The 24,270-nt window shown below is 36.9% G+C and overlaps 1 protein-coding gene across 1 annotated transcript; it reads left to right on the plus strand.

Moving 5' to 3' along the window:
* The first annotated feature begins 2,171 nt into the window (after positions 1-2,171).
* On the plus strand, positions 2,172-14,149 carry PDK4 (pyruvate dehydrogenase kinase, isozyme 4). The gene is made up of 11 exons (XM_008579272.1): positions 2,172-2,526; positions 3,463-3,604; positions 4,821-4,892; positions 5,620-5,804; positions 5,970-6,056; positions 6,495-6,572; positions 8,576-8,652; positions 10,240-10,338; positions 10,534-10,644; positions 10,950-11,063; positions 12,185-14,149. Exons 1-11 carry the CDS (start codon positions 2,397-2,399, stop codon positions 12,326-12,328), a joined length of 1,239 nt encoding a protein of 412 aa, XP_008577494.1. The 5' UTR covers positions 2,172-2,396; the 3' UTR covers positions 12,329-14,149.
* Positions 14,150-24,270: the final 10,121 nt, after the last annotated feature.

Raw genomic sequence — 24,270 nt, forward strand, 5'->3', positions numbered from 1 at the left:
TGAGCTGTTATGTTTTTGGTTTGTTTCTGCCTTATCCAGGTGCAATTGCTGGAGTCTTTTTGTTCACTCCAGGATCATCCCTCAATGTCTCTAAGAACCTAAGCCCACCCTCATCACTGGAAGATTGTGAATGCTGAATGTCTTCACAGGGCTGTTTCTCATAGGTCTAAGCAAAATATTTGTTCACAAAGGGAAGTCACAAACGTTGACTATTATATTAGTCCATTTCTGTTGTTTATAACATAAATACCTGAAACTGGGTAATTTATAAGAAAACAAAATTTATTGCTTACAATTTCGGAGGCTGGGAAGTCCAAAGTCCAGCGCGAAGGCCTTGGTGGTGGTGACAGCGATGCAGAGGTGTCACATGGCAAAATGGCAGAGCAGAGAGAGACTAATCTCCTCATTCACTCTCCTTTTAAAGCCAGCAGAACCACTCCCATTATTCCAAGAATGGATCAATCCATTCGTGAGGGCATAGTCCTCACAATCTAATCACCTCTTCAAGGTCCCACCTTTCAATTACCATAATAGGATTTCCCAACCTGGACTGTTACAGTGGGGTTTGAGCTTCAGTGAGTTTGGGAATGGGGGCCATTCGATCTACAGCAACTATTTACTATACACACACAAGGATGGAAACAGTAGGAGAGCTAATATGATGCCTCTGCACAGGCCACACAAGTAATAGAGGGTTTGCCAGGGCTGGTTCAGATGCCCAATAATGGTGGTGGATTTGAGAGGAGCAAAACTCATGCTCTTTAGACATACAAGTGGAGAACTCAAATAGGTAGCTGAATACAGGAGTCTGGCACTCAGGGGAGAGTTTGCACTAGAGATAGAAATTGGGAATCCGTCCTGTGACTAAAATCTCCTAGAGAAAGAGGGCAGAGAGTGACAATGGAGCCTAGTATCACCCGTGACTTTCAGAGTTCCCCGTTCTGCTTATAGATGCAGGAGCAAGAGGCCAAAGGGGATCTTGTATTAAAAACCACCGTTTTACCACTCCATTAGTTCCCATTCCATTGCATTTGTAATCAACTCTCTTATTCTCGCCTTCCCTAAAACACAATGTCTTCATTCCCTAGTCCCTTTAGAGTATGGCAAGAGAGGGAAAGGAGGTTAGTATGGGACTTTTACGACAGGGTAATGTGTTTCAACCTCTGTCATTTATTCAACAATATTGAGTCGTGACAAAGCAGGGTAGAAATCACAAAGATTCATCAGACACGGTCCCTATCCAGATCTCTTTCAGGGAAGGGGGGTCAAGGAGAGATCATATAAGAACATAAATAGCTACAATATAAGGCCATGAGTGACAAAGGCCATACTTGAAAGAAGGAGGTGGGAGAAACAGTCAAGAAACACCTCTTGGAGCAGTTTGTGCAGGACATTTGAGGATGTCTTAGGCGAAGATTTGGGGTAAGGATGTTTCATACAGGGGGACAAAGCGCACAAATTATCTGATGGGAGAAAAGGAAAGTGAGTCAAACTGACAAATCAATCCCTTTCTTGTTCTGCTTTTACTGAAAAGAGTTAAACCTAATGGAAAGAACGTGTTGCTGGAGAGAAATTGATGATCTTTTATCACCACAGGAAAAAGTAAACGTATTCGGGCAGCCCCTTAAGTCTGAGCAAAAGAACTTCCAGTCCCCGCTGTGCGCTGTTGTCTTCTGGAGAAACCCGGTGAGAGCGCTTTAGGTTGTTTTTCCCTTTCGCTGTCCAATGGCAGAGAAGCCCTTATTTTCTAAAGTACCTGATTGGCTACTGTAAAAGTCCCGCTCTGAGCAAGGACCAATGAGCTATCGGAGCCCAGATTCTTGGAAATAGTTTGGGGGGGGCGGGTGCGTGACATTGAGACAGCCTCGGACTTGTAAACAAGGACGAGTCTGGGCTGGCCCCCAGCCCACGCGACCCGCGGCCCCGTCCCAAGGGGCTCGTCGTGGCCCACGTCGCCCCAGTGTCCGCTGCAGCTTCCTCCCTCCCGGCCTCCTTCCCACGCTTTGCGCCTCTCGGCCCCGGGCACCGGTGCCAGGCCACTCGCGGGGACCGCGGCCAGGGGCGGGGCCCAGGTTCAGGATAGTCTCCAAGTCCCGGTGACTCCTCCCGGGTGGGGTGAGGGGAGAGTGCGGGGAAACAAATAAAAGCGCGGGAGGCGGCGGGTGCTGGGGAGACCGGGACTTGCACCTCGAGCTCCTGCGTCTCCCTCTCCCTGCCCGGCTCCTCCTCCCGCGGCGCCGCCGAAGCCCAGCCCAGGCCGGGGCGGTGAGCCCGGCTAGCGCACCCCCCGCTGTCCCGCCGGACGCGCCGCGCCCCCTCCTCGGACCGGGTTCTGCTCCGGCGGCCTCCGCGCCTCAAGTCCGCCCCTGTCCCCGCCGGGCCCGGCGGGCGTCACGATGAAGGCGGCCCGCTTCGTGATGCGCAGCGCCGGCTCGCTGAGCGGCGCCGGCCTGGTCCCCCGAGAGGTGGAGCATTTCTCGCGCTACAGCCCGTCCCCGCTGTCCATGAAGCAGCTGCTGGACTTTGGTGAGAGGGGACATAGAGCCCGGGCTGGGAAGCTGCCTTCACCTTCCGCCCCGGGATAGGGATAGGGAGGGCCGGACTCACAACTAAGACAACTGGGGCCACTGGGCTGCTGAGCCGTGGGGGCAAGGTATGATGGCAGCACACCTGGCCTGATTTGACTGCTTTCTGATAGTTTGTGCCTGCAGGTCATGGCCACCTGCAACCCTGCTGATACGGGATGGTTTGACCTCACCTTTCCTCTTCTTTCTGCCCAGATCTTCCAGTCGAAATACTTTTTGCTTTCAGTCACCATTTAACAATGGACTAGAAACTTTACCCCCTCCTTCACAGCATGGTGCTTGTAGAAGAGTCCTAATAAAGTAGCCTCAGATTAACAGATTTTATCCCTTAGTCGCCCTGCATCGCTCCACTCTCTGCATTCCTAACAGATTTTTTTTTTGTCTCTTTACCATTATAATTTTCCATATATTTGCATTACTGCTATAAATACACACTTGCTGCAGTAATCTTATAAGAACAATTTCAAGGGTTTAAATGTGGTATTACTTATCACTAGTCTGGAAACATTACGACTCCCACTTCACCCCTGACTCCGATTTCATGTCTAAAGTCCTTAAAGAATATTGCCTCCTTACATCATGGTGTTGATTGAATCCTGCATTCTTCTACCAATACTATGAACTGTGGGATATTGTGACTTCTGAGAAGTGAATTCTCTTCAAAAGGAGAAAACAATTCTCCTGTATTGGTGTGTGAGAGAGAGAGAGAGAATGAAGAAGATAACTGCTTCTGAATTATCTATAAACAGCAATCCAACTGAGAGTGAAATATAATTTTATAATATATACGTGTTCAATATTTGATACTTAATGCTATTCGAATACATCATTTAGACATACTATTTTCCAAAAACTAAATAAATTTTATTTGTTATAGGTTCAGAAAATGCATGTGAAAGAACTTCTTTTGCATTTTTGCGACAAGAATTGCCTGTGAGGCTAGCCAATATCCTGAAAGAAATTGATATCCTTCCAGATCAGTTAGTAAATACCTCTTCAGTGCAGCTGGTTAAAAGCTGGTAAGTGGTGAACCATTTTGAAGTCTCTAGTTTTAAAAGTTACCTGAGTATGGCTTTTTATACTATGTTAACACGGTAATTGGCAAACAGGTGGTCTGAAGAGTAAATACTTTTGAAAATGTAAATAATTATTTTGTTAATTTTTTTGTTAACTTAGGATGTGTTATCATTAGGGCAGTTATAAAACTATAAACAGACATTTTTACTCTGAAAATGCAGGTCCTTTTACAATATAAATTTGACTCCTAGAAGAAAAGAACATTTGAAAAATGATTGCCGTATGCAATTCTAATTTTGTACTTTAAATAATAAAAGGCAAAAGTTTGATATTGCAAAAGAAATCCTATGCCTAGAAACAGATTCAAATGACTACTATTTAGGGAGGGCCTAATCTTTATTACTTATAAAGTGATTAATGGAGTGGACTCTGGGTTTAAATCCTGCCTCTGCTACTTCCTAGTTGTGGAATCCTTGGCAAGTGTCTCAAACTCTCTATGCTTCAATTCCCCCATCTGTTATTCAGGAGAATAAAGTTTATGCCTCAAAGGGATGTTTGAGTGTAATCAAGTGAGGTAATCCATTAAAAATAAATAAATAAAGTAGAATAGTACCTGGCACACAGCCAGCACTCAGTGTGAGATATAATCTCATTTTACAAATAGTGATATTCATACTTACAGCAGATAGTTAACCAAATAAGCAGATTTTCAAGAACAGAGCCGAGGTATGCTCTATGGCAGATGGCACCAGAGCCTTACTCTAACCCACTGACTGCACGGCTTTTTGTTATTGACTCCAGAAATATATGTATTATATACTCATAAAACAACTACAATTTGAAACACTTATTCAATCTGTAGTATTTCCTGCTGCTTTCAAGATTTCTACTCCCCTACAAATGAATATAGTAGAAAAAAATAAGAAACCCTTTTAAAATTTTCGTTTATAAGTGTTTTTGCTATAAGAAATGAACACTTTTGCCATACAAGACAAAGAAACATTTTAAGTTAAATTTTACCTTGGAAAGTTGAGAGTTAAAAGTTGTAGCTTTTAAAATTCTTTAACATGTTATTTTTTAATTGTTTTAGAGGAAAATTTTAATTTTAAACAAAATGCTTACTTTCTCTTTTCAAATTATTTGAAAAGGGTACTGTAGTTTTAGCCATTTGTATCTCACTAATAATTTTAAACTTAAAGCACATCTGTTGCTTTATAGGTATATCCAGAGCCTGATGGATTTGGTGGAATTCCATGAGAGAAGTCCAGATGACCAGAAAGCCTTATCAGAGTAAGTTGCAACCGTTAGAATAAATATTTAAAACTTTGGCTATTTCAGACATACTCCTAAGATATTTTTAGACCTAAGTTAAAGGAACTTCAACCCTGAGTAGTAAATTACTATCCTCTTACAGATGACAAGTTTTGGCTTGGTGAGTTTTTAGAAACAAAGGAATATGGCGTTGAAAATTATGCCAAGTATAAACAAATGTAGAGGACTTGGGTTGTTTTAGGAAACCTATTTTTACTACAAATTAAGTTTGATGATTAGATTTGCAAGAAGATTTACATTAACTTTAATACATTTCAGTGTCTTTGGAGATGAAACATTTTCTTTCAGAGTAACTGACAGTTTCTAGCTACCTAAATAAAAATCTTCTCTTGACCTGACAAGAAAGTTTGAACATTTTTTTCACGGTGGTACTCTAGAGTCATCTTCTGTATTATATACTATTTTTTAAAGAGAAGGCTTAATGAGCACCTATAATGAATGCAGCAGTCACAAAGCTGGTAGTTTATATATAAGCAAAAAAGCAAAATAAATCTGTGTAGGAAACTATCTCCTCTTCTGTAGTGCAATAATCTATAGTGAGAGCACTAATAAAGCTGCACCCTAACATTTTATCATTTGATTTGTTTAAACAGGTACCACAAAAAGCCTTCTTTGAAGTAATCTAAGGAGTATAAGTGAATGAAACTTATTTGAACTTCTACTAACTGTAAATGTTATGGCTTAGTTTTGTAGATACACTCATCAAAGTTCGAAATAGACACCATGATGTAGTCCCTACGATGGCACAAGGAATCATAGAATATAAAGATGGTTATATGGTTGACCCAGTCACAAATCAAAATCTTCAGTATTTTTTGGATCGTTTTTACATGAACCGTATTTCTACACGGATGCTGATGAACCAGCACAGTAAGTTAGCTCATCGTGATCATGATATATATAGAGATGGGTACAGAATACAACTGCATAACTAGTTGGTTCACTAATTGGTGGGTCACATTCTTTCTCAGTGGTAGTCTAATCATTATTTTCCTCATTTTTATAACAATACTTTTTGTTTTTATTTTTCAACAGTTCTTATATTTAGTGACTCACAGACAGGAAACCCAACCCACATTGGAAGCATTGATCCAAACTGTGATGTGGCAGCAGTGGTTCAAGGTAATTTCTAGATTTCTGCATATTCCTTATTAAAAATGTACAATATGTGATTGACTCATCTGTAATTGAGGCGACTTTGTGAATTAATTTATATTCACAGTGTGTTCCATGTATATTTTTATAAATGCTGTTACCAATTCCTTTGCTTTTGAGAGTCAGGAGTGTAAACAGTTATTTATAATATTATAAAAAATGCAAACATAAGTGGCCAATGTGCCATATTCTTATATATTGCACTTGATCTTTGAAGTGTGCATGTTTCTTTCTATTGCTACAACTACAACTTAGACAGTCTTAATTTTTTATTCAATAAAATATTAAAAAGGCTTTTTTATATATATAAATATTTTAGATTAAGGGTAGTGTACACACTGAAGATTACTTGAGAACTATACTTGGCATAAATTCATTTCATTGTAATAAAAAAATCTATTCCAGATGCCTTCGAGTGTTCAAGAATGCTTTGTGACCAGTATTATTTAACATCTCCAGAATTAAAGCTCACACAAGTGAATGGTAAGCTATAAACAAAATATATTTTAACCAAATAGAAAGTTCAGTATTCTTCCAGAATGATTTATTTTCACTAAATATAAAGCAACTTCTGTGTTCCTTTTTTTCCCTTCTAAACTCGCCTAGAATTTGTATAATTTTTTTTAAGCCAAAGTTCTCTTAAACTATCTCGACTGGAAAACTCCTATTAAGAACGTTCAGTTGCTAATTACAATTCGTAAAGACAAATTGTTTGAGCAAATAATTTGGGATTTAGAGTAGCAACTAGGTTCCAATATCTTAGATCAAGGAAAGATTGCTTACTACAGAATATGAGAAATAAGGAGAACAGAAGTAGAGGGAACCACTTAGCAGTGGAGATATCCTCCTAAAGAGGTTATGCATAACATATGAAAACAAAAATACTTTAAATTGCACTATAAGAAATAAGCAGTCACAGAAGGACAAATACTGCATAATTCCACTTTTTTTTTTTTAAAGATGACCGGTAAGGGGATCTTAACCCTTGACTTGGTGTTCTCAGCACCACGCTCACCCAGTGAGCAACCGGCCATCCCTATATGGGATCCGAACCCGTGGCCTTGGTGTTATCAGCACCGCACTCTCCCGAGTGAGCCACAGGCCGGCCCCCGCATAATTCCACTTATATGAGGTCTCTAAAACAGTCATACTCACAGAAGCAGAGAGTAAATGGTGGATGCTAGGGGATGCAGGGAGAGGGAAGTAGGGAATTGCTATTCAAGAGGCATAAATTTTTAGTTATACAAGATAAATAAGTTCTAGAGATCTGCTGTAGAACATAGTGTCTATAGTTAACAATACTGTATGAGTTTTGTACACTTAATTATTTTTTAAGAGGGTAGACCTCATGTTAAATGTTCTTACCACAATTTTTAAAAATTGCACTGTAAGTATACATCACTGTTTTGCAAGCGGAACATACTTCAAAAGCTTCAACTCTAGGGAATCTGACAAGACAAGGTCTTCCCACACTGACTGCAGTTACTACACGATGAACGCAAGGCACCGTTTTTATCCTGTCTCACTCTGTTCTAGAAGACAGTTGCATCTCAAAGCAAGACAGTATCCTTATATTGGATAGTTCAAGATAGTATCCTTAAATTGGACTAATTATTTCATTTAAAGTAGACATCTTTTCCAAGTAATATTTATACAGGAACAACTTCTGTTAGTGCTGAGAGTTAAAATCAAGTCACTCAAATTGTGCAATAGATTGGGGACATGTGTGCTAAACTAAAAGTAGGAGCACAAACAAAGATTGAAAAAAATCCCTAAGCATAAACAATGTTGTTGCATAATACTTGTAGATAAACTGCTTGAACTGTTAGATAAAATAAAGAGGGATTGTGCCAGACCTTGTGTTTTCTGATTCAAACTTTGCCAAGGCCTGCAACACTGAAGAATAGTACTCTTATTTTTCTTTTCAAAGAGTATTAGGAGGTTTTGGTTTCTGTTTTCTTTAGCCTCTTGGTGAAATTTAAGTATATTTAGCATATAAGATTTAATGTTTGCATGATATAAAAAACAAGAAAAATCAAATGTGTTATTTTATCATGAATGAAAAATATGAAAATTATATCTAGTGTTAATTTCAATGTTATAAGCAGTTATTTTTTCTTCTATCTTAAAGTGCATATAATTTTAACTCTGAAATTGTCCAGTACAAATGTATTCAAAATAGAAATAAATAATGCATATAATTTTATTTATAGCACCATTGTATCACACTTCATCCAACTTTATACATTTGTAGAGAAATATTAAAATTAATCATAGAGCACTAGGTAGCAACTGTAACAGCATTTTGAAAATAAGCCAGTCATATTTACTATTTAAGTGGGAAAGTTCTGTGGCAGGATTTTGGGGTGGGGAAGATGGAGAATATCCCAACACTGTTTAAGTCTAAAAAATTAGTCAAATAAATATGGAGGTTTATTTTAGTAAAATATTCATTTCCCAATTCTAAATGAGTTTATTTTTTCTAGGAAAATCTCCAGGCCAACCAATTCATATTGTGTATGTTCCTTCTCACCTTCATCATATGCTCTTTGAACTATTCAAGGTATGAAAGTTCAAAACAATTGCAATTTTGTCTTTTAGAAAAGTTCACTCATTATATTTTTATTTCCTTCATCATTTCCCACTAAGCTGGAGCCTCAGTATCTTTTCCCAAGGATGCTTCTGTGCTCCTAAAAGAAGGAAGCTACATAGTCTATGTTTGAAAGAGTGCATGCAGCTCATTGTAGCATCAATATGTATTTGAGAATGTACAATATGACTCATGCTGTCTCAATGCTTTAAAGCTGAGAGGACGTTCCCATTATTTTTCCAGGTGTCCACCAAAGCACTAATGATTCATTCATTCATTAAGAGAGGTCATATGGAGAATGCTTCAGTGAATGAGGGCTTGTTACCTCTACCCCCACAGGCTGGTCCAACTCCAAATTCAGAGGTTCAGGTCCAGAATTACTACTGTAGGTGGCATGGCCCCATTATGAGTCTAGAATATGCTCAGAGGAGTCACTTCTTTCAGTCATCTACTTTAAAGTCCATAAGAATCACCTGGACACTTTGTTAAAATACAAATTCTGATTCAGTAAGTCTGGAGTGGGGTAGCCATGTGCTAAGAATCAAATCCTTTCATGGGTTCTGAAATCAAACTAAATCTCTTAACTTAAACCAAAATAATAATAATAATAATAATAATAATAATAATAATAATAATAATAATAGAAGAACACCTGAAGCTTTGTGATGCTTCCCAAGAGTCCCTTGGACTGGAGAGGAGGAAGCCTAAAAAAAGTGAAATCTACCTTTAATTCTGACAAAACTCCTTGTAAATTACTGTTCCTAACTTATTCTAATCTGCAACGAGATATTGATTGTACTATAAATATCTAGTCTATTTTATTTCACATCAGCTAACTAGAAACCAGAAAGCAGATAACCTACTAGAAAGGGGCTAGACAGGAAAATGGGCTAAATAAACCAAGACTTTATCTGTATGAGATTCATCCAGTAGTCTGAAAACTTGTTTTAGTTTGTTGTGTTAAAGGACAAAAGATACTTTTTCATTGATTTGATTTATTTTTAAATGGAATGATCCAACTCATAGAGTTATTTTGCCATCATTGGTAAAAGTTAAGATGATAACCAAATGCAAATTTAAATTTAATTTAGAATTATTGACTGTCCTTTTACATAGTAACAACTTTTTCCCAGCAAATTTTATAAAAGCCAATAAATTGGTTCAATGATTCACTGTTCATTTGTTAGGTAATAGTCTTCGGTGTTTGAATGTAAAATGTAATGGAAAGACAGAAAACGGAGAGCTAGGAAATGGACTATAAAAACCAATTTCTACATTTAAATTAAGCTTACAAATAAGAACTTGACAACTAGCAGAATTGTTTTTCCATTAGACATTACTCCCAGGAGCTATATCACATGGTAAATGAATATTTTTCATTATACATCCTGCATGACACATTCACAAATGGCTATTTACAGAGATGTTTTACTACTAACTTAAAAAAATAGGAATTTTGAATTACCCTCTGTGCTGCTTTTATTTTAAACATAAACACATAGTTATTTATTGTTCCTCATTCTTCTGCCATTGAATTCCTTATGGTTTTGTTTTCCTTAGAATGCAATGAGGGCAACAGTGGAACACCAGGAAAACAGGCCTTCCCTTACACCAATTGAGGTGATTGTTGTCTTGGGTAAAGAAGACCTTACGATTAAGGTAACCATTCTCTGTTTTTATTTTGGTCTCCCAAGAGAATTAAAAAGGGTCAATAATAATAAAGCTCCCTGCTTTTGGCAATAGACCAAAGTCATGTATACTGGGTGACTTTCAAATGAAAGAAAGATATTTTTATGTAGACAAATGCATATTGTTTTTAATGTGTAGCTCTGATAACTTGTTTGTTTGTTTAAGATTTCAGACAGAGGAGGTGGTGTTCCCCTGAGGATTATTGACCGCCTGTTTAGTTACACATATTCCACAGCACCAACACCTGTCATGGATAATTCCCGGAATGCTCCTTTGGTAAGATCAATTAAATAGCTAAATTCATCCCAATCACCCAGTTCTAAATGTAGAGCAGGGATTACAAGGAAGTATTTAGGCAAGTTAATCAATTTAGTTAAATTAGGCACGAGGAATATGAGAAAGAATGATAAAGCAAGCTAAAAATGGTAAAACAGTTCTACATGGGGTCTCTGATTGGAAGCAGAAGGTATTTATTTAGGTTCTAGGCACACCAGTAACAGCGAGGATAATAATCCTTCCTATTTTTTGTATTCCAACGATCATGTCCGCTTCTTTACCAATGACCGTTCCTTCCTTGACAGGCTGGTTTTGGTTACGGCTTGCCAATTTCTCGTCTCTATGCCAAGTACTTTCAAGGAGATCTGAATCTCTACTCTTTGTCAGGATATGGAACAGATGCTATCATCTACTTAAAGGTATTCTTTCAATTCAATAAAAATTATACTTTTTAAACGATTGCTTTTTTTTACAGCCCCAAGTTGTATGGTCCAGAATTCCCCAAACTAAGTTAATGCAAATAATGACCACAAGTCATTCTGTTGTCTGTGTGGATGTGTGTTCAGGTATTATTTAATATAGTCACTTACCAAACAGGAAGCTAGGCCATGCTACCTACCTGAAGTGAAGCAAATTGTTTCCCAAGAAGCACATTACCAAAGTTTTAGAGTGAGGACATGCTCATGGGAATTTTTTAAGGCAACTCCTTCTGGCATCTGTGAGAGTAGCTGTACTTTTGTTTTACTTAAATTTATGAGACATATATGCTAATAATATATTATTAGCACAAAATAGCCTAGCAAACAACAAGTATCAGGGTATTCAAGACCTTAAGCTGACCTTATTAGAAACCCAGGGAAAAGAAAACTGACTTCTCACAAGGCATCAGTAGGATGCCAGGCATTGCCCATTTGAACTTTAAAACTTGGTGCATGTTTTCTTCTATCTCTGATAAAGCTTCAATTTATTTAAGATCACTGTCCTGATTCTGTTAATCATTTGCCAACTATTTCAACTGATTATATGTTTACAGATATTAGCAACTAAAACATTAAGCTTCCAGGCTCTCATTTTGTGCACTAGAATTATTTGCCAAATGGCTTTTGATTGTCTGAAATCGTTAATGTTTTCATTTCTTAAATGAGCAAAAGTCTTCAAACTATTGGGAAAGAGCCTTTTAATTGATTAGTAGTATCAGATTAGGACTCTTACTTTATCACAGATAAGAGGTTTTCCCTGGAAAAAATAGCTTTGCTAGTCAATTCTATCACATCAGCAATATTTGAACAAAAGACATGTAAATATGAAACACAAATTCTACAGCCCTTATTGGGTGGAGATAATATTTATTTTTTACCTTTATTTTATAAAGTGCCTACCACACTGTGGGCTCTGGTGCACTCTTATTACTAAATCAATTAAATGAACGTATTTGAATGTTTGAATACTTACCTCTGAATGTATTTGGAATAATCACTTCAACTGCAAATCATAACATGCATAATTTCTTTGGTCTTTTTTTTTCCCCCTCTTCTTTTAGGCTTTATCTTCTGAGTCTGTAGAAAAACTTCCAGTCTTTAACAAGTCAGCCTTCAAACATTATCAGATGAGCTCTGAGGCTGACGATTGGTGTATCCCAAGCAAGGAACCAAAGAATCTGGCAAAGGAAAAAGTGGCCCTGTGAAGAGGGACACTCAGGACACTTTACGGGATCAAAGTGGGTCCACACCAGTGCTGCTTCCTGAATGTTTGTGTGCAAACGCTTATTTCCTCACAGATAAATGACAACAACAAAAAGTCCTTGAACAGAACATTGATCCAATGAGGAATGGTGCTCTTTTCTGTGACCCAGGCAGGGAGCGTGGTGCAGGACTACAGGCATTAACAGATGGCCAGCTCCTTATTCTTTAGTGTGGAATAACTCATGAATTTATATCAAATCCTGAAAAAGAAATAAGCCTTAGTTTTTCATCCCTTTATCAACAAGAATGGGAAAGAAAGTGAAGGTATAGGGTAGCAGTTTCAATGGAGTGATGTTTAGGCCTCATGTTGACATCGGAAGATATTGGTATTTATTGAATATCAAGTGTCCATATACCAGTATTTTCCTGCCATGCAAAAGATTAGAGCTTAGTTTATGCTGTGATTAGAAATGTATGTAAATGCACAATTTTGTATCTATTTATGTGCTCTATGGAAGAAAGGCTGGTGACTAAATAACATTCGCTTTGAATGAGAAGTGACTCAAAACATTTTATTCAAAGTTGCAGCCATGGCATTTGGCCTAAGTAAAAACTCAGAAAAAAGCTCCTTGATAATGCTGCATTTTCTGTCCACATTTTTCATGATAAGTGAACACATTGCCAGGTGCCTAAGTCTTGGGTAAATTTTTAAATGTGCACAGTAGGAAGGGGTATTCTACCCTGAAATGATGGTAATCCAAAGGCATCCATTTTCTAGGCTTAAAAAGATGTATTTATAATATACTTAATTATATTATGTACACTCCCTCATTAATATGTCTCTAAAAATATTGTAATTATCAAATGGCTGAAGAACATTAGAATTTAAATACTTCTTGGAGAATTGTTTAACAAATAGCCTGGAAGTAAGAGGTTCTCATGCCAGGATACATTCATTTGTGATTCATTGATAGAGAGAGCTAATGAATGAAATACGGTACTTTGGGAATGAAGGAAGGACAGGGACAGGCAACTTTCTATTTTCCCCCCAAATTATTTCAGTAAATGTTCTATATCTTCACAGATAAATTATTGACAAGAGGATAAATTGGTGTCTTTCGAAGCAGTATGGCTTCTTTGAATGGCTCTCACAAGATAATAGCCTTTTATGAGAAACTCATCTGTGTCAAATTAATGTTTAAACTGGTATATAGAAAAAAAACTAGGATTTTCTGCATTGTAAAATAATCATTACTGTTTATATGTTGAATTTCACGTTTGTGTTTAATTTTGTGATGGCTTAGTGTTATGGTGCTTCTGGTAGTGGCAATAGAAGCCTGAACTCCTGTGGGTTTCAGATTTTATCATCAGAATTTATGGACAGTGACTTTTCTTAATGGTGGAACTTCAGTTCTTGCGTTTATTGATTATATGAAACTGTTTTGCAATAGGTTATTTGCCATCACAGTTTTTTCACTGAAATTCGACCTAAACATTTTTGCATGTAAATACTTGTATTTACCAAAGATTTAAAGCAGTTGATTAATTAATTTACTCAAACATTGTGAGCTATCTTTAAAACACTAGAGAAAAAGAAATATCAGTATCTCAATAACATCAACATGTACATGGAGTTATATAAAATAGAAATAGTCTACACTGATATTTGTGAAATCTATGGAAGATCTTTAGGATTTTAGTTGATGGATACTGAATGCTCAGGCCCACTTAAATTATTAGTGTATAAATTGTGTTTTTGTCTTTATGTTATGTACAGAGAAATGTGATAATTTTTATAATAAATGTTTTTTATTATAATTGTGGACATTGTCTTTTAAAGCTTTTTTCAGAAATTACCTCAAAGTACTAAGAATTTGAGTTAAAGATGTTCTTCACTTTACATTGAATTATAATTTATCTATACATTAAATAGCCTTTTAAAAAGTATTGGAAGCAACCTAAAATCTTAATTTCTAAACAAACAGATAAGTCCTTTATACCAGTTCAGAAATTTTTGATTATCCTTTGCTTGCTTGTGTATACTTCAATAACACATAGTACAATGGCGTGTTTACCTACATGTATATATTCAATGATAGTTTTTGCAACACATATGTTCCATACTTTTTTTTAAAATTTTTTTTTTTTCCTTTTTGTCTTTTTTCATGACCGGCAACGGATCGCAACCCTCAGCGTTGCGCCCGCACCTCGCTCAGCCAGTGAGCAGCCGGTCTGTATGTGGGATCCGAACCCTCAGCGGGAGCGCTGCCGTGCTCCCAAGCGGCACACTGTAGCAGTGCACCACTGGGCCGGCCCGTTTTTTTTTTAATTTAAAGTTTCACTTAATGTCTGTGTTTGCATAAATGCAATGGAGTACCAAAATAATTACCTAGATAATTTGGTCCCCAAACCCCTTCTGGATTAAATATCTGAATAATAATAAAGAAGAAATAGGACAGAAATTATTAATTAATTGTGGCATGTATTATCTTTGCTACCTTTAGTGCCTTTCTTTACTAATGTACTCCTACTTTATCTTTAGATAACATCTTTTGCTCAACTTCATAATGCCTTGCTGGCAAGTTTCTGCAAGCAGGGGAAAAAAAGGGAAGGGAGGAAGGAAAACAAATCAGAATAGCTAAATTCTAAAATCTTCTCCAAATAATCATATTTTAATCAAAAATGCCATCAGCGGAAGGCCTTAGACCCTAAAGGATCTATACTAAGACCCTTCACCAATGACACTTTCCCTTAACTACCTTCATTTCTTTGCTTCTATCAGGGAAGCACAGCCCTGTGCACATGTTCACATACACATGCACACACGAGATTTAGCTGTACAGTTTCACTGGATTAAGCTGCCAGGTAAGGAGTTAGTGCACTCCACAGGCTCAGAACCTTCACCCGTGTTTCCATAATAACTGCAAGACTGAATCCCATGACTCTATGTATGCACACATATGTCTTTTTGATTCAAGTCAATGTGTGTACACCAAAGGATGCTAATTTTAAAGTTCAATAAAGTGGGCCAAAGTTCCATCAAAACTATCTTGCCTATTTTTCCCAAATTTCAAATTGGCCAGAATAGTGAGATCAGTTACCCTCAACTATCATAACATGTGCAAAGAGAGTGAGCTTGTGAGCTAATAACCTTGACATTGACTTTGATAATTTTTTTATTCTCCTACTATACTTCTAGGGATTGCATTTACAGGTAGATGTACACCAGCACTGAAAATGTATGTGAAATCTCTTAGTCACTTTGGTCTGTCCTGGTGGAAGAATTGAGGGACTTCTGTAATTTCACAGGAGCCTATGTAAAAAGTCACTGAGCCGCACTACAAATGCCTACAGCAGAAGTTTCCTGTGTCCATTAGCATTCTATGTGCACATCTCTTTCTTGGTTTTATCACTTTTTACCTTGCATCACAGTTACTTAAGCACTCATTAAACATTTGCTGAATAAATATATGAATAAACACATGAATAAACTTCTGGCTATAGAACAGCATCCTTGAATTTAAGGGTAGATGGGAGTTCTGCTTTAAATAACTGTACATCAAATTTTATAAGATTTTATGTTTTAAGTGGTATTCGAGAAGTTTTATAATATTGCAGAATCTCTGAAATATGTCTCCAAACCAATTAAATTACAACTGATCTTTGTTAAATGTCACTCTCTGTTGGTGGCCTTTGGCCTTTGGAAATTATCACTCATTTCACAAAAGGTGAAATAATGGTTCAAGTTATCATTACTAAGGAAATTTCTCAAACACACAGGCCAGAGTTTCAGATTTTATGAGTATTCTCCCTTCTTATTCACCTTGGACTCAAATGAAAACATATCACCATCCATAAATCATGACTCCCTAATGGAAATGATCAATTGTCTTTTGATGAGATTTTTTGGTTCCTACCCAAGTGCAAATGAACATTAAAAGCCACTCAAAGCTAACAGAAATGTCAGTAGTCCTGCAAACATGTTGACTCTATTAAATGATGTGAAAATGATGCGAGCTGTCTTAGTGATAAATCAAGCAACAAAATAATAAAGTTCACCAGCGAATCGTGAGACATCATTTTCATGTTTACTGCTACCATTTAATGTAATGGAAATAATACAGGACTGGTTATCAAATAATGCAATATAGCTAGGAATTATTTATTAACATACTGTTTTCCATAAATTTAAGAGGATGCTTTGATGTCTAAGACAAATAGTCTATTGAATGGCAAAGTCTTGAGTTTTTATTCATTTTATTAAGCTATGCTCTTTTTAATGTGTTTATCGCTGAAAAACATACTTTGACATTTGGTAGAACTGCCTTTAATTCAATCTTTTCCCTTTAAATTCATTTTTAAAGATAACAAAATTTGTTTAAAATTATAAATATGTGATCTGGAACAGAAATAAAAGTTTGAAAACAAAAACCTTATACCATGTTCATTCTCTTTACCTGCTTGGGTCCCAGTTTTCTCTTCTACCTAAATGAGGTCGTATTGTACCAGTAAAGCACTTCAAATGCTAAAATCTTTTAATCTAAATTTTCTTATAATCACTTACCAAATACCTTGACTTTTTCTTCAGTCCACCTGCACAACAGTGCCAGATTAATTCTCCTGAACTAGCCTTCATGTAATATCACTGTCAAGCTCAAAATCCTTTACCGACTTCCCAGTGCCTAAGAATCTGATACTTATATATTTATAGTTTTCTACAATCCAACCTACATGACCAACCTCAAAATTTATATCCTCCCTTACTGAACTGTTCAGTATATTGTCTTCTAATCATGCCACAAACACATTTTCTTTTTCTCATTGTAATTTTACTGCCTGAAATGCCCTTCCTCTCTTCTTTGTATTTTTCTAAATGATGCTCAGTCTTCTACGCCAACTTAAATCCCACCTCAATAGACTGGGCTTGCCAACCCCCTCTAAACTCTCACCTGGTCAGGGCCATTTTGGTACTTACTTAATTCCTAAGATTGCTAGTTAAATGTTATAGATAGATATAAAATCCAGAAACCCAAATAGATTGTGTATTCCTGGCAATCCAAAACCATGTGTTATATATAACTAGATAAAAACCATTATACTCAACCTGTTTCATGTATAGGAGACATCAAAAAGTATTTCTTGATTAACGTATTTCGATGAGTTGGGAAGATAAAGAAAAGCAATGGAACAAATCCTAATTGAGCCAATTAATCTATTGATCTAAAACCAAACCCTCCCTTCCTAATATTTTATTATGGCCCTCAGCATTCCTTCTCAGTCTGAGAAGGATCCATGTTTATTTCCAGATGGATCATGACTGTAATATATACAAACAACTAACTTAAACCTTTTATTTCAGGCATAATACTCTTTGCCCTCAAGCAGCTTAGAGCCCTGTTAAAAAGGCAAAAAGTCAAGACACAAACATGTGAGAAGTGAAATCATGACCAAGGATTTTATTAACAGTTCAAATCAACAATAGAGGAGATGCCATAATTCCTACCATTGATATCCAGGTAAATGCACTAACATTAGTTACTATCTAAACTTAAAGAAGGAAAGGCTAAAGTGATTAGGTGGAAAGAAGACAATTTATGTAGGGGAAATGGAAAGAAGACCATTGAGGAAAATACCTGGGGAGAAGGTTGCAAAGGAAGTTGGAACTCAAGTGAAGATAGCTTGGATGTCTGGTTGTGGTATCTGGGGCTTCAAGGAGTCATTTACTAGGATATGGAAATTATCAAGACAGTCCTGTTGACTACAATTTCAAGACCATGTGTTTAACTGTAAGTTTATTTACAAAATACAGTGCAGCAATCAGTACAATTTTCTGTAATGAGAATTTAATTTAATTTTCAAATAGCTAAAGAGAGCATCTGATGTGTGTTGATTTGATGAGTGAAAACAGTGGGTTTTCACCTAAGTGTCATAATTGTCAGGTATGTAGGTTCTGGACCCGGACTGCCTAGGTTCCATCCTAGCTCTGCCACTTAATAGCTATGGGAAGTTACATAACTTCTCTCTGCCTCAGTTTTCTGATCTGTGAAATAGGGATAATATTATAGCCTCTTCCTTGTACAGTTGCTGTGAAAACTAAAATGAGTTAATATGTATGAAGCACTTGTAACAGTGCTTGACAGATAAATATTATATAGATATTACCTATTTTATCAATAATGTTATTTAAGTTCTAGATACTGGATCCTTATATTAAGTTCCTATATAACTGACTTGATAGCAATAAAAATAAAGTATGATCCTTCAGATATGAAGGCATACAGTGTGAGTATGCAATGTATCAGTGACAGTAACAAATTCGCTCTAATATACCCTATTTCCAGATTGTGGCCCTGCGGTTAGATGTTTAAGTGAAAGTATGGTCTGTGGTCTGAAATTGCTGAGCAAGATTCAGATCTATTCAGGCAGGGAAGAAACCCAGATCTTGACCTCTTTAGTAACACTGCCCAAAGAAAAAGACGGTGGATGGTGGTGCCATGTGTTACCTACTGAGATCTGTTAACTCTTTTAGGTTCCCTTGAGAGCACTGCAAGACTGCACCTCCCTGACATGAGGAGAAGCTGGCTCACTACCCTTTATAAATAAATATGTAGACAGCATAACACAGCACTTGGCCCAAAACGTACTCTCAATAATTGTTTGTTGAATGGATGAAAAGAGGCTTAAGCCATGAAAGACTAACAATTGGTCTTCAGTTGTTCCCTAAGCAGCCTCTTTTCTCTTCTAAATATCACATTTCATCATGTGAAAGCAGACTTCCAAATGATAACAAAAACAAGCAAAAACATGGTTTTTCAAAAGCCTTTGAAAACAGTATCCTCGTTTGTTGGAAAATAGAGAATGTTTTTCTTACTTTTTTTCTTAGAATGTCTGACAATGGTTCTTTATAACTAAAAATATATCTTGCATTCTCTATAGAGTCAGATGTTATTATTATTTTTACCTAATCCAGATAGTTCCAGTCGAGATCTCCATATCCCATGCACTAGTTGGGGAGAAATTATTTAAGGGATGCAACTTACCACTGAACTTGAAGAAATAATTTCTTAACCAAAGATAATAATGTTGATTTGATTTTTTACAATATATTTTCAGTGGCCATAAATATCTATTTCATGTCTTAAAATAGAAATAGGTTTTTCTAGACTTTATTCTTTCTCTGAACCCTTTATAAATTGAATAGTAAGTAGGCAAAAAAATAATCTGTAGAACTTATTATGTGTCAGGTATTTTTCTAAGGATTTTATATTTACTAACTCAGTTTTCATCACAACAACCCATTATATTAACTCCTTTGTATAAATTGACTTCTTTTATCCTCACAATAATTGTGATATTATTATCCTAACCATGTTATAGATAGGAAACTGAGAAACTTAATTGAAATCCAGTAAGTTGCCCCTATCAAGGGGCAGAGCTGGAATTGGGGAACCAAGGCAGTATATGCTCCTAAGACTTTACTCTGCAGAAAGAGTCCTTCTACAAGGAATGCATCCAGGACAGCATCAAGTCAGAGTGATGTCTGAGGTCATGAAAAGAAGTAATCCATAGCTAATCTACAGAGGAGAGGTTCACTCTTGCTGGTCTCATCAGCAGTGGGCCAATCCCACCAGGTGCAGGTCCCCAGAGTTCTTCAGATAAATATTGCCAGATGGCCCTACCTGCTTGCGGAGCCATCAGAAACTCTGGATTGTTGGACCAGTCCCCACTTTCTGCTGAATGACACTTAAGCATTCTTCAGGCATTGAGGCAATTCATTTACTTATTCAACAAGCAATCAACAAAGATTTCTTAAGCACCACATGCTGCTAGGTAAAAGGAATACCATAGTGAACCACAAGGACATTATAGCCTATTTGTAAACATAGAAATTAAACTTGTAAATATTGTTATGTTTTAATATCTATATTTATTCATATGATCCTGAGAATAGATTCAAGATTTCTAGGGCAGGAACAAACTATTTGTACTAATTTATAATAATAACTGCCTGGGCTCCCCTTGTCCCAATCTTTCCCCTTCTAAGGTGATACAGTGAGAGCCAGGTGTCACCTTACACCTGTTCAGGAATGAAGAGCAGGTAAATAACCTGAGAGAATCTGAGAGTTTATCTAGAAAACGGACAGCTGTCTCCCCACTTCTCTTCTCTAATGTATACAAACTCTCCTTTGAAAGAAAATAGAAAGGGTCCTGGGTTCTGACCTTTTGGAATGTAAATAAATGTCTCCCGTGAGGATACAAGACAACTGTCTCCTCACTTACAACCCCTGGAATGTCTGCATGCCTGCGGTTCTCATATCTCTTCAATTATAAATACACACTTCTAGGGAGGCAGGTCTATTACTATCTATTCAGTTATCTCTCAGTTTCAAGGTTGTCCCTTAACCTAGATCCCAGTAAAATTTTTCTCAAAAGCCCTAACCATGCAGAAACATGAAAATATCCGTGCTTCTTTACAACCTTTCAGTCTTTGCTCTTTAGAGGTCCTTCGAGAATAAAAGATATGCACCACCTCCCCCAGCACAGTGAAGAGGCCCAGCTTTGGTCACACACTTTTTCTGAATCAACCAATGTAGATGTAGGGGAGGAAAAAAAAGCAAAAAACATTTTTTCTCTATCATCTCAGGTTCACTGGCTGGGACCCTGCAAAGTAGACTGAAAAAAGAAAAAGAGCAGACTTTCTTAACATGTGCAGCACACTTCCACAGAGGGGAATCAATGAGTCACTCAAAGGGGTGCTTAGAACTTGGGCTTATCTTTAAAAAGATCAATAAAATTTGGAGGAAAGTACAAGACAAAGGAAACCATTTTGGGCTTCCTAGGGTAGCAAACTGTGCAAAGGTAAATCTACGGGGAAACGGATGGAGAAAAGTTTTTGTGTGCAACCCATCTCGACACTGACTTTCCATTTTCCTCCCAGCCGCACAACTTCCCTTGGAGAGGGGATTTAAGGCAGTCCTCACTGTTCAAAAGCATCCACTTTGAGTCAGATAAAAGAACTCTGAGAAGGCTTCTTTCTGCATCAGTTAAATCTCAAATGTCCTTACATTCAAAATAATACTTATACCCAAAAGGCATATTTTAGGATGGCATATTTGATCCCCTACAGTCATGGAGTGGAATATTCTGATTGTCCAAGGGTGGCTCATGTGTCTCTACCCATAGTGCTACAGAAATTGGGGTGTGGTGACAACCATCCCAATTTCAACCACATAAACTGAGCAGGATAATGATAAAATTGTGTAGAGATTTTTCCCCAAAGGGAGGGATGGTGGCAAATCAAAAGCATACATCCACTATGGCAGGAAAGAATGAGGTCTCAGGCACAGGCAGAGGGATTTTCATTAGCTACGGGGAGGAACATATCCTCCACTGCAGCAAGAGGAAACAATGTGAGATGTACGTAGATTGTATTCTTGGCTGCGAAGCTTATCTGTAAAGAAGGGAAATGATGAGAGGATCAGAGGTTTGAGAATATAGAATAACTCTGAAATAATGTCAGGCAGTAGGGAGGTGAGCTGCTACGAGAATACAGAGATTGTTAACTAATCTGCTCAACTGTGTGATTTTTTTCTCCAATGGTGCTCAGTAGTCTAGATTAAGGGTCAACAAACTTTTTTTCTGCAAACCACCAGAGAGCAAATATTTTGGGCTTTGTGGACAACATATGATCTCTTTCACATATTATTCTTTGCTATGTTAGCAATTCTTTAAAGATGTAAAAATTGTTCTTAGCTCCCTGGCCAGGCTCTCGTTTGCTGACCTTTGGTCTGGATGCAAACAAGGGAAACACAGATAGTTACACACATCTATGGCTGTAGATTTTCCCAGTATTGGTAAGATGAAAATAATAACATGGAATAAAGTTTAGAATAGCATGAAATAATAATTGAAACATCAGGTCCACTAGACAGTGAAGTCACCACCAACCATTCATTGCTTATGAATAAATTTAATTAACATTGGTCAATGGTAATCAAAATAAGCATAGTCTCTATCCTCATGGTGCAAAGACAGAGATTAATTTTTACATAAAAAGTGGGTACAAATTTTGTACCATAAAAAATGCAAAAAATATAACATTTCTTTATTCCAGAAGTATGATATATGAAAGAACAAAGTTGATATATGGGACTTTATTAAAGTTAAAATTTCTGCTCTGTGAAAGACACTGTTAAAAGATGAAAAGACAAGCCACAGACTGGAAGGATATGTTTGCAAAACACACATTTGATAAAGAACTTGTATTCAAAATATACAAAGAGCCCTTAAAACTCAATAATAAGAAAACAAACATTTAAAAATGGGCAAGAGATCTAAACAGACACTTCACTAAAGAAGATATACAGCTGTTAAATAAGCATATGAAAAGATGCCCAACATCATTTGTCATTAGGAAAATGCAAATTAGAACAAAAATGAGATATCACTACATGCCTACTAGGATGGCTAAGATTCAAAACACTGATAATTCCACGCTGGCGAAGATGCAGAACAATGGGAATTCTCGTGGTGTAGCCACTTTGGAAGGCAGTTTGGCAATTTCCTGCAAAGCTAAATATAGTCTTACCATACAGTCCAGCAATCATGATCCGAGGTAGTTTCTTAAATAGTTAAATCACATCTACCATATGTTCCAGCTTTCCAGACATCCAAGAGAAGAAAAAACTATACAAAGATTGTATGCAAATGTTTATAGCAGGTCTTTTTCCCATAATCTCCCCAAATAGGAATCAATTAAAATTCCCATCAACCGATGGATGGATAAGCAAATTTTGATATATATAAAAAATAGAACATTACTCAGCGATAAAAAGAAATTAAGAATTCACACATACAGCAAGGATGACTTTCAAAACAATTATGCTGAACAAAGAAGCTAAAACACAAAAAAAGCATATACTTTATAATAACATTTAGATCAAATTTAGAAAATGAAAACTAATCTTTAGTGAGAAAAGCTGAACAGTGGTTGACTGGATGGTGGGAGAGTATAGGTGGGAGGAAGGAGACTACAGAGGAGGAATTTTTTTTGGTGGGTGGAATATTCATTATCTTGAGTGTAATGGTTATACAAACATACCAAATTGACACTTTAAATATGTATAGCTTGTTGTATGTTAATTTTTTAAGTATGTGTTTCAAAATTTTTTTAAAAGAAGGCAATGAATAACTGGATATGCTTGGTAAGAAGAAACAAAGTATCAAGAATGATTCCTGGGTTCTTGGTTTGTACACCTAGCTGAATGATGGAGCTATTTCTGAGATAGGAAAAAATGAGATAGAACCCTTGGAAGGTTAGGGATGGGAATGAAGATTATAAGTTTTGTTTTGGATAGCCTGATGCTCAGATTTATGGTGGAGAGGAATTTAATGAGCACGCTGTATTATGACAGTGACAGAAAAAGGGTTTCTAAGAGACTGATGGGTGAAGAGAAAAAAATAAGGAGCTTGGCATACGAGCTGCAAAGTTTCAGGGCTTTATCATGAAAGGGTGGAAAAGAGGTGGCATGAGGAAAGAAAAAGGACATGGACCCTGAACCCCTGCATGAGATGTCTGTGTTGTAAAACCTTCAAGAGAATTGATTTGGAGGTAGCCAAGTTTATATGAATATAATGTGGTAAAGGAATGTTCAGTTAGCCAATGCATTGGGCTAAGTTCCCAATGAAACATCAAAGAGCTTATAAAAGAAGGAAAAGGAGAGATATTATCAGAAGAAATTAATACTATGAAGATTAGAAGAACAGAACATAATAAATAAATAGTCTTTCATTGAAGGGTGACCAGGGAAAACAGGGATATGAGGAACTATTATTTTAGTCTTGATCACTGACTGGAGGATGGGCCTCAGGGAACTCAGACTTGGAGAGAGGGGAAGTGGATATGAAGTAACAGTTGTTTCCTCTCTTTTCAGTCCACAGGACG

This window comes from Galeopterus variegatus, unplaced genomic scaffold (genome assembly GCF_000696425.1).
Source record: "Galeopterus variegatus unplaced genomic scaffold, G_variegatus-3.0.2 Scaffold1850, whole genome shotgun sequence".
Lineage (NCBI taxonomy): Eukaryota > Metazoa > Chordata > Mammalia > Dermoptera > Cynocephalidae > Galeopterus > Galeopterus variegatus.

Bases quoted from the DNA above. Each gene is read 5' to 3' on its own strand.
- PDK4 (XM_008579272.1), top strand. From the start codon at position 2,397: ATGAAGGCGGCCCGCTTCGTGATGCGCAGCGCCGGCTCGCTGAGCGGC. The intron at 4,893-5,619 runs GTAAGTTGCAAC...GTTATGGCTTAG, and splicing joins GACCAGAAAGCCTTATCAGA to TTTTGTAGATACACTCATCA. The intron at 6,057-6,494 runs GTAATTTCTAGA...AATCTATTCCAG, and splicing joins TGTGGCAGCAGTGGTTCAAG to ATGCCTTCGAGTGTTCAAGA.